This window comes from Bidens hawaiensis, unplaced genomic scaffold (genome assembly GCF_021521415.1).
Source record: "Bidens hawaiensis isolate Kalapana, Puna unplaced genomic scaffold, B.hawaiensis_p1.1 tig00011307_1, whole genome shotgun sequence".
Taxonomy (NCBI): Eukaryota; Viridiplantae; Streptophyta; class Magnoliopsida; order Asterales; family Asteraceae; genus Bidens; species Bidens hawaiensis.
The window spans coordinates 322,573-333,702 of NW_027491881.1; the positions used below are offsets into that span (position 1 = coordinate 322,573).

General features: G+C 33.4%; 1 protein-coding gene across 2 annotated transcripts; it reads left to right on the forward strand.

Annotated features, from left to right (window-relative positions):
* The first annotated feature begins 875 nt into the window (after positions 1-875).
* Positions 876-9,571, forward strand: LOC143537707 (protein phosphatase 2C and cyclic nucleotide-binding/kinase domain-containing protein-like). Of its 2 annotated transcripts, none has more exons than XM_077031412.1 (15): positions 876-1,945; positions 2,846-2,977; positions 3,043-3,276; positions 3,359-3,484; positions 3,959-4,021; positions 4,129-4,211; positions 4,300-4,531; positions 5,364-5,671; positions 6,180-6,267; positions 6,349-6,415; positions 7,045-7,322; positions 7,411-7,476; positions 8,173-8,294; positions 8,402-8,558; positions 9,119-9,571. In XM_077031412.1, exons 1-15 carry the CDS (start codon positions 938-940, stop codon positions 9,362-9,364), a joined length of 3,210 nt encoding a protein of 1,069 aa, XP_076887527.1. In that variant the 5' UTR covers positions 876-937; the 3' UTR covers positions 9,365-9,571. The 2 variants fall into 2 exon arrangements, with proteins under 2 accessions (XP_076887527.1, XP_076887528.1); XM_077031413.1 differs by having other exon boundaries at positions 3,046-3,276.
* Positions 9,572-11,130: the final 1,559 nt, after the last annotated feature.

Here is an 11,130-nt window from a genome sequence, read left to right on the forward strand (position 1 = left end):
TTCTTTTTAGATCTAATTGGACAACATACTCAACAAACGTCCAATAGTCAACAACATACTCAACAAATATATGTCGGTTTCAAAGATCCTCATTTAGTATCATAATCGCCGAAAACACTAGAGTGACACAAGCTTAAACCTAGGGTCCTAATGTACATATTCTGTTTCTTTACATTCTAGTACATAATTTTGCTTCACTTTACTTCTTATGCAGATTCTCGCATCTTTTACTCTCAGTATCGATATCTTTATTTTGATACAAATCCCTTTACTTTTAAGTATATGTTATATCTTTGGAATCTCTGTATTGAGTATTGGTTAATATAAGATATTATCTTCTTATGCTTGATGTGCATTATATCAAACCATTCATAGTGACCAATACGAAACCAAGATTGTATATAAAGTCTAGTAACTCCTACTTGAGTTAAGTTTCCAGCAATGTGTGTATTAATTAATTAATAATTTAAAGATGATTATTTATTTATTTATGGATTTATGGTGTAATAATAATGATATAATAGTAGTAAGTAAGGCGGCGCGTGAAGATAAGGGGCGCGTGTCAGCATCAGTCATCAAGTAAAAAGCTGAGCTCCACACACACACACACACACACACATATATGCATCTATCAATCCATCCTTGTGGCATCCCATTTTGATCCCTCAATTCTCCCTATCAAACCAAACCCAGCTGTGTGGTTTTTGTCTGTTTATCATTCAAGGTACATCCAACCATTCAGTTCTTCCTTTTTCATTATTATTCAAAAAACTTACATTTTATTTTATTTATTTGGGGCTTTTCTTTTTCTTGCACTTTTGATTCTCTGTTTATTAGTTCAAGATTCTGATTCTAATTGGCTGTTATTATTATTTATTTCTTGTTCAATTTTGGATTTTTAGTTTCCTGATTTGCTATTCAAGATGGGTTTTCAATAATGGGTTGTGCTTACTCTATAGACTGTAACTGTATCGGTGACATATGTGCACCAAGAGATGCTAAATCCAAACAAAATGATAATCTAAATGCCTCCGAACTCAGTGTCTTTTCGCCTAGTAAGGATGAAGATGGAGAACCCAATCAAAACCCTGAGGTCGGTATAACCAGGTTACGAAGGGTTTCGTCGCAGTTCTTGCCCCCCGACGGCTCCAGGATTGTGGTGGTTCCCACTGGAAATTACAGGCTGCAGTATTCTTATCTGTCGCAACGCGGGTATTATCCGGACGCCCTCGATAAAGCCAATCAAGACAGTTTTTGCATTCATACGCCCTTTGGAACCAACCCCAATGATCACTTTTTCGGAGTCTTTGATGGGCATGGAGAGTTTGGTGCTCAATGTTCACAATTTGTGAAGCAAAAGCTATGTGAGAATTTGCTTAGAAACAGTCGGTTTCATGTTGATCCGGTTGACGCGTGCCACGCTGCGTTTATGTCCACCAATGCTCAGTTACATGCTGACATGGATATTGATGATAGTATGAGTGGGACGACGGCGATCACCGTTTTGGTGCGTGGGAAAACACTATACGCTGCGAATTCGGGTGATTCGCGAGCGGTTATAGCGGAAAGACGGGGGGCGGAAGTTGTGGCGGTTGATTTGTCGATAGATCAAACGCCATTTAGAGATGACGAGCTTGAAAGGGTGAAGCTTTGTGGGGCGCGGGTTCTTACATTGGATCAAATTGAAGGGTTGAAGAATCTGGATGTGCAATGTTGGGGGACGGAAGAAGGGGATGATGGGGACCCGCCTCGGCTGTGGGTCCCGAATGGGATGTATCCCGGGACGGCATTCACTAGGAGTATTGGGGATTCGATTGCTGAGACGATTGGTGTGGTGGCTAATCCGGAAATTGTGGCGTTGGATTTGACACCGGACCATTTGTTTTTTGTGGTTGCTAGTGATGGGGTGTTTGAGTTTCTTTCTAGTCAAGCAGTGGTTGACATGGTAAGGTATCTTATCTAATAATAATTTGTTTATAAACATGCGTTAAACAATCAAAAGTACGCGTGATAATGAATGAAGATAAAGAATGATTTAGCTAATTACGGCATTTAAATCTTTTCCAAATATGTGAATTTGTTTGTTTCCTTTAGTATTGCGTATTTGTAACTTAAATGGTCGATATCATAAAGAAAGTGGTCATATATCTTGGGATTTTGTGGGTAGATAAAGGGAATCACTTGGGAATGTTAGGGCTGTAAACGAGCCAAGCGAAGCCATGCTTGTTTACAAACCGAGTCGAGACAGCTCGGCTAGTTTATCTTAATAAGCTGAAATGTTGAGCTTGAGCTTGGCTTGTGACTCGTCAAGCCGAGCGAAATTGAGCTCAGGTTTGGCTTGCTTTCATGCTTAGCTGAATTGACTCGCTTATCTTAACGAATTGAAATTTTGAGCTCGAACTCGGCGTGTGAAATGCTACAGCCGGCTCATGACTTGTCAAGCCAGCTTGTTTATTTAAAATATAATAGTTACATCTTATATCTGCTCATTAAAATATCTCTGCATATATTGATATATAGCATGATATTATTTTTAAACATACAAATAAGCATACTTGGTAACCTACTAAAATTAATAATTTATATATACTAAAATTTGGGCTATACTTTCGGGCTATAAGTTACATATATAAACAATTGGGCCTTTAATTTTAATGAGCAGCTTAGCGTGCCAACAAACTGAGTTTACCTTGACTCGGGCTCACTTGTTTAAAAACGAGCTGCTTCTGAGCGAGCTATGAGCCGTGAGCTTTTTGAACTGCTCTACTTGGGATATCTAGAATCTTTCAGATTCATCAATAGCCTGTTCAAAATCACCATTTTAACATCTTATATCCTGCAATAGGTTTCAAGCTATACGGATCCACGTGATGCTTGTGCAGCAATTGTAGCTGAATCTTATCGGCTCTGGTTGCAATACGAGACCCGAACCGATGACATCACTGTTATTGTAGTCCAAATAAGTGGACTAAATGGGGTAACATTTTTAACTTGTTGACATTTTTTTATTGTTTTACCATTTCTAATGTTATGTTTCCATAGCAGGCTACAGTTGGTCAACCAGCCATTTCAGGAACGGCTTTAAGACCCCCAATACCTCAAATTGTAGAAATGTCGGGATCGGAGTCTCCAACAACGATGAGCTGGCACGCTAAAAACCAGCGAGCACGGACTGATATATCGAAAACGCGTTTGCGAGCAATCGAAAATTCTTTGGAGACCGGGCAAATGTGGGTCCCACCGTCTCCGGGCCATAGAAAAACTTGGGAAGAAGAAGTAAAGCTTTCACCACTTGAATTATTTTTCATGTTTATATTGTTTTTGGATATTTAATAATTTGAATTTATGTTTTTCACAGGCTCACATTGAACGCGCTCTGAACGACCATTTCCTTTTCAGAAAGCTTACTGATTCCCAGTGTCATGTTTTGTTGGATTGCATGCAAAGAGTTGAAGTTCAAGCCGGGGATACTGTGGTCAAACAGGTAATCTTTATTTATGTTATCCTGCAATTAAAAAGAAACCATGGCTAAGCATAGGGGTGTAAGCTGGAGCTCTGCTTGTGAGTAATTTTTCAAGCTCGAGCTTGTCTCCGGCTTGGCTAGTTTATTATTTGTTAGTTCTTTTATAATTATTTTATTTATTTTTATTTTTAATTACTTTTGGATATGTTTATAATTGTAATTTTTGTATATGATATATTTAGTTATTTTAATCATAATTTTTATATAATAATAGTTATTTTATAAATAGTATGCAGTTGATACATTATATAATAAAAAGCTCGTTTAGGCTTGCGAGTTGACTCGAGCTTGATATGTGAGGCTTTGGCTCGAGCTTGGCTCGATTCAAGTTTTTAGAGAGCCTATGTCGAGTAGGTTACAGCTCGGATCGTTTACACCCCTAGTTGGACAGTTAAGTTGGTTTTACACATTTTCATGAAGTTAATTATGTTGCAGGGTGGAGAGGGTGATTGTTTTTATGTTGTTGGAAGTGGTGAATTTGAGGTCTTTGCAACACAGGTGATAACTTTTTTAAATATTTGGAAATCAGTTTGTTAACTTTTCATCCAAATATTTAAATTTTAAATAGATTTATGGTTAATTTAAAATTTTTTTACTCTCAACAGGAAGAAACAACCGGAGCGGTTCCTAGGGTTTTACAACGGTACACAGCCGATAAGCTGTCGTCCTTCGGTGAGCTGGCACTAATGTGAGATATATTTTATCACGAATATGTCTACTTTTTTAGATTTTTTGTCTTTTTGATTTTAGAGTTTGATTGTGATATGTTATAATAGGTACAATAAACCGTTACAAGCTTCTGTTCGGGCTGTGACGAATGGAACTCTGTGGGCCCTTCGAAGAGAAGACTTTAGAGGGATTCTTACTTCAGAGTTTTCAAATTTATCATCTTTGAAGTTACTTCGGTCCGTTGACCTTCTGTCAAGGTTGACTATTTTACAACTCAGTCTCATTGCTGATACTCTTTCTGAAGTATCATTCTCCAATGGGCAAACGATAGTCACCAAGGTAAATTTCATTAATTTTAAAAGGTTATAATTTTGATCGTTCATTTTTAAATAGGCCAATTCAAGCTTTGGTTTTGTTTCTAACGGTCCAGACACTAAAACATGAAAATCTTGCTATAAAAGAGAGCTTTACAAATGAATTTAAAAAATAGATTATTCTTAAAGTTATATAATCTTTGATGGGTTGAACAAAATCTCTTTAAGCATTCTACCAAAAAAATTAGATTATTATTAAAATTCTATTACTTTTGTTATCATATTTTACACTTGTTATTTGCAAAAAAATTTTACAAAATCTACTTTTCTGAAAAATTCTAATGTTTTCTCTAATGGGTTGAACATCTCCTTAAGAATTTTATTAAAAAATAAGATTAATTTTTTTATTAAAAAAGTTGACCATTATTAAGTTTATATAATTTTCGTAATCATGTTTGACACTAATTATTTGTAAAAAATATATTTTACAAATGGGTCAAACAAAATCTCCTTATGCATTTTAATAAAAAAAAGTTTGATTATTCCTAAAATTGTATAATTTGAAAAAAATATATACTTAACCAATGGGTGAAACAAAATCTCATGGAAAACCATAATGTTTTCTCTAATGGGTGTAGCAAAATCTCCTTAAGCATTTTATTGAATAAATTACATAATTATTTAGGTTATGTAATTTGTTTTTATATTTGACGCCAAGTATTGGTCAACAAATATACTTTTTGGTCAACCCAACCCAATCAGCAGTTCCACACCAAAATGGTTTGTTTTGACCCGAACCTGTTTTTGCTAACTACATTCTTACTTACTATTACATGTTACTATGTGTTTTTCCCTAGGGTAATGATCTAATGGGCCTGTATATGATCCAAAAGGGAAAAGTGAGAATTAGTTTTGACTCTTATATAAGTAGCGAAAACGCATCGAGCCTCATGTCTGATATTCAAAAACTGGATGAAGATAGTGGTGCTGAGCTGTCAATGGAGAAAAATGAGGGGAGTTATTTTGGAGAATGGACCCTGCTTGGCGAACGCATAGATTCTTTAAATGTTGTTGCGGTTGGGAATGTGGTGTGTGCTGTTTTAACAAAAGAAAAATTTGAGTCGGTTGTTGGTCCATTGCCAAAGATCTTACAAGATGGATACAGGTATGGTTTCAAAACAGGTTGAACGAGTTGGGTTTGGTTCAACACGGCTAGTTTTTTGGTACGGGTAGGGTTGACCGAAGTGTTTTTATTCGCCAAGTTCCCGAAAATTACCAAGTGCCTTTTTTTTTGGTCTAAAAACTACTTATGAGGAACTTTTTTTTTGGGTCTAAAAACTGCAAAAAAGTTATATACAAACTTTCTTTTTGTCTTAAAGTAACTTTGTTTTATTGTCTAAAAACTGCTTAAAGTTATAAATAACTTTTTTTTGGTTTCAAAATTGCAAAAAAGTTGTAAAAAACTTTTTTTAGGTCTAAGAGTTGCAAAAAAGTATTTATTATTAGTATTATTATTATTATGTGTAAATTTTGCGAACAGTTATAGAAAAACATTTTTTTTCTGAAAAAATATATGTAATTTTGTTAAGGTTCTATGTAATATTACATAAGATATGCTTTTGGCAACAATATGGTTTCATTATCTGATTCTGCTCCATTTAAACATTATTTAGGTCAAGAGAAACTTCTAGTGATTTTCCAAGGGAACCCATCAAAAGTATAGATACATCTTTGCTTTCAAAAGTGCAGCTCTCTGATTTGGTAAGAAAACTGTACCGTGTTTTAGTCTGTGTTTGCGTTTTAGAACAAGATTATGATGAACTAATGTTTGTAATTGTCTAGGAATGGAAAACATGCTTATATTCCACAGACTGTTGTGAGATCGGGCTTGTTCAACCAAAAGATTCAGGTTTGTACTTTTATCGTCTCCGGTTTCCAAATAAAGATTCTTTAGGTCAAACTATGGAGTACATTTAGTTCAGGTTGAAACGTGCCATCTTTTTAAGTCTAAATGGTAAAACAAAGAACTTGAAAAACCGATTTTAAGTAGATTATAAGAAATTAATAAATGGTTTAGCACTTTAGCTCAAAAAGTTTTGTTTCAAATTTAACAACTAATCATTAACTAACAAAAATGTTTAGGCCTAAAGTTTCAGGCCCAAATTCATTATTTTAGGCCAATAAGCAATTTTTTTTTGCTGGTCCAGAATTTTGAACCCCAAATGGTAAAACCGGAAAAACTAAAACCAAAGCGAAGCTGAAAGACCGATATATTAAGTAGTTTATAAGAAATTAATAATGGTTTAGCTCAAAAAGTATAGTATCAAATTTGTAATAAACATTAATCGTTAATTAACAATAATATTTAGGCTCAAAATTTTTGCAAATATATTTTTCTTGCTTAAAATTTTCATGCCCAAATGGTAAAACCGAAATACCCAAAATACCAAAACTGAAGGGTTTCAAAAACCGCAAAACCAAATAATATAATAAACCGTTTTCTATAACAAATACTGATACATTTATTTCATGAACCAGAACATTTGTTCAGCTTAAAAAGATTTTCAAAACAAAAGCTGAAGAAACTTGGGAAAGAAGAGCAAGTATTAAAGGAAAAACAGCTATTCAAAGAGATAAGCGCATCGGGTGGCGTGCCACTAGTGTTATCCACGTGTGCGGACCGAACTCACGTGGGCATACTTTTGAACACGATTATTTCATGTCCCATTGCTTCTATACTTCACTCTCCACTTGATGAGCAATCTGCTCGGTTCTGTGCTGCCTCTGTGGTGGTAGCCTTGGAAGATTTACACAAGGTCATATTAACCTCCACAAGTTGGTTCAGTATCTTACGCACCCGTATTTTATCTGTTTGATATTTTATTTTTTATTTTGTAAATCCAGGCTGGCATTCTATACAGAGGTGTATCACCAGAAGTTGTTATGTTCGCCCAAACAGGACATGTGCAGGTGTGTTTCTGGTTAATTGACCAGCTTATTCGTCTTTTTTCCCGAAATAGATTATCGGTTTCTCATATAAAATTACAGAAGTTTTAATAATCTAATTTGATAACATGATTTACGGTGTTTTATGTTTAAAAAAAATTGGGGTACTTTCATTTATCCCAGTCAATACTTGGTACAATATCATATGCCTGACAAAAAATCATAATTATTTCTGAGTTTATGGCATCTATACCTTTCCCTTAAAGCATGCATTAGGATATTCAAGTTGTAGTGTATTGAGAAAGAGAAAGGTATAGTGGTCATGTCATAAATTTTATTTATTGAAATGGGTATGCATGATACTAGATTAAAAAATCCCATGTATTGTACGGGTTGAATAAATGTAATGTTACATACTTAGTAATAAAAAGATTGTCTTTAAAAATATAATGCAATCTGTTAATACATACACTCGTCAAATACAATGTAGATCAAATGTTTTGAATTGGTAAATATCGTATTAGCAAACTAATTTTCATTGGCATACATGAAATTGCCCTTCTGAATACATATCAGCTGACTTTCGGCCTGTTCGACCCTTAACCCTGTTTCATTTTTAGCCAGTGGTTTCATTATTCCCGTTTGAGATAAAAAGATAAAGATAAATCGGATCTGTGAACTCATCAGTAAATGAATCTGTGTATGTGTTTTGTATTGTAGCTGGTTGATTTCAGATTTGGAAAGAAACTATCGAGTGAGAGAACGTTTACTATTTGTGGAATGGTCGACTCTTTAGCTCCAGAAATTGTCCAAGCAAAAGGCCATGGATTTGCTGCTGACTGGTAAAACATCAATCTTTGTAACTAGTTAATGTGTTAAATATGGTTACCAATCTGTATAATAATTTTAACAATAATCTGAATTATGAATACATATAAATATATAACAGGTGGGCATTGGGAGTGTTGATCTACTTCATGTTACAAAGCGAAATGCCATTCGGTTCATGGAGACAAAATGAACTTGATACCTTTGCAAAGATTGCAAAAGGTCAATTTACCCTCCCGGAAACTTTTAGCCCTGAAGTTGTTGATCTCATTACCAAGGTACGCCTAAATTAATCAATTTTCATTTTAAAAAAAAGAGTTTAGTTTGACATTTTGTAAGGTCAATGAATGGCTGTAAAACTTCAAAACTGATATATGTTCTTTACATTTGATAAAATATTGTTGACTTTAAAAGTCCGCCGTATCTCTTTCTTCACAAACTGAAAAGCATAATCTTAATACTTGGTCGGAAACTGTTCTCTTTTTAAAAGTCAATGGTCTTATCTTTTCTCATTAATTGAGCAGCAAACTGATACGAGTATGTTAAAACTTACACGATTGACCACTACTTTGACCTCAAAAGTCAACAGAATCTTTTTTCTCATTATTCGAGTAGCAAAAGTCAACAGCGGTTCTTTTTTTTCTTACGATTTTAGCAGCACACTAATACGGGTTCTTTAAAATTTACAGAAATTGACAACTTGATTTGCCTCGTTTTCCTCACAAATTAAACTAGATTCGGATTCTTAGTCAAACGGTTATGGATTCGGTTATGGATTCTTTAAATCCTTTGGTTATACGGGTTTTTTTAACCATTTTTATTCTTTTTGAACCTCTAGTTACTTGTAGTAGACGAAAACAAAAGACTTGGAAGCGGAGGCGCAGTCTCTGTAAAAAGTCATATGTGGTTTGATGGTGTCGACTGGGAAAGTGTAAAAAATGGTAGCTTCACCGTTCCACAGGAGATCCTGACTCGTATTGATCAGTATCTTGAAACTCGTCCTGTTGACACCTCGGCACCAGATGTTTTGGAAAATGATGACGTGGATGAACTCAACACGCCAGAATGGCTCGAAGACTGGTAGAAGGTCGGGTCAAATCGTTGACCATCTTCTTTGCATAAACTTTGTAAGCAGACATTATACGGAGGGTATTGGTTTTCAGTTCATATTTCAACTTCTGTAAATAGGCGTATATGGGTTGTGTATGCAAGAGTTTTGCTTCTGGACATCTTTTATTTCTGAAAAATTGACTTTTAAACATTAAATGTATTTATATTTATTTTGCTAGTATTATTATAGGAAGTTGCACTATTTAAAGTTTTGGCAGAAAAAAGATCATCAATGAATGGGAGTTAAGTGTTATAAACTAGAGAATGAAAGATATTTTTATTCATATTACTTTAAAAATACAATACACACATATATATATATAGATATTGGATCATTTCAGAAGTTTTTTTACTGCGAGAAGTGCGAGAAGTAAATGTGTAACTTCATTAATCCCTAATTTCACTCCCTTTATATACATATATGTTTATATCTATCATAAGAATACCCAACTAGATGAGACTTATATTTATTATTTTAGGGTAAAGTTAAAATACAAAGGACAATAAAAATGAGATGAAATCCAGTCCATTGATTTTAGATTTGAATGACTGAGATTAATTTAATAAATAAAAATTGATGGAAATGACATGAAGGTAATAACTCACAATTTGTTGACTTTCTCTCTCCATATGTAAAGCACATGTCAATTCCCTCATCATTTTAAAATGTCCATAACTTTTTCATACGGCATTATTTTTTTAAAAAAAATTCACCATAATAATAAGTGTTTTTTATCTTTAATATGAGTATCATATTGTTATACAAAAATAAAAAAAAATTAATGAGTTTTTTTAATTGTATTTTTTTGTTGTTCATTGTGTCTTTTAGTTGAGTTTTCATATAAATTGTATTATAGATTTTGATCATTATATTTTTCAATTGGTACCCATATTAAAGACAAAAATTAAAACAAAGATTACGTCATTGTGTCGTTTTGTTCATCATTAATTTTAGTTATTATGTAATACGTTCATTGTCTTTATTCGGATTAACATATGACAAATTCATTTAATTTGAGAAAACTAATATTGCGTTCATTGTATATTACGTTCAAGTTATTGTGTAATATGTTGTTTCCATTGTGTTTTGCGTTTCAAGTCATTGTGTTATATATATATTCACCATTGTGTCTTACGTTTTAGGTCATTGTGTAATACGTATTCACCATTGTGTCTTACGTTTTATGTCATTGTGTTATACGTATTCACCATTGTGTTTTACGTTTCAAGTTATTGTGTAACATGTATTAATCATTGAGTTTTATGTATTAGATAATTTGTTGTTATTTTATCATTATTTTTACATATTATTATTACACAACGGTGTTATTAGTATTGAAAGACACAATGACGAAAAAACACAATTTTTTTCATCATTAATTTTAGTCATTGTGTAATACGTTCATTGTCTTTATTCGGATTAACTATGACAAATTCATTTAATTTGAGAAAACTAATATTGCGTTCATTGTATATTACGTTCAAGTCATTGTGTAATATGCTGTTTCCATTGTGTTTTGCGTTTCAAGTCATTGTGTAATACGTATTCACCATTGTGTCTTACGTTTTAGGTCATTGTGTAATACGTATTCACCATTGTGTCTTACGTTTTATGTCATTGTGTTATACTTATTCACCATTGTGTTTTACGTTTCAAGTTATTGTGTAACATGTATTAATCATTGAGTTTTATGTATTAGATAATTTGTTGTTATTTTATCATTATTTTTACATATTATT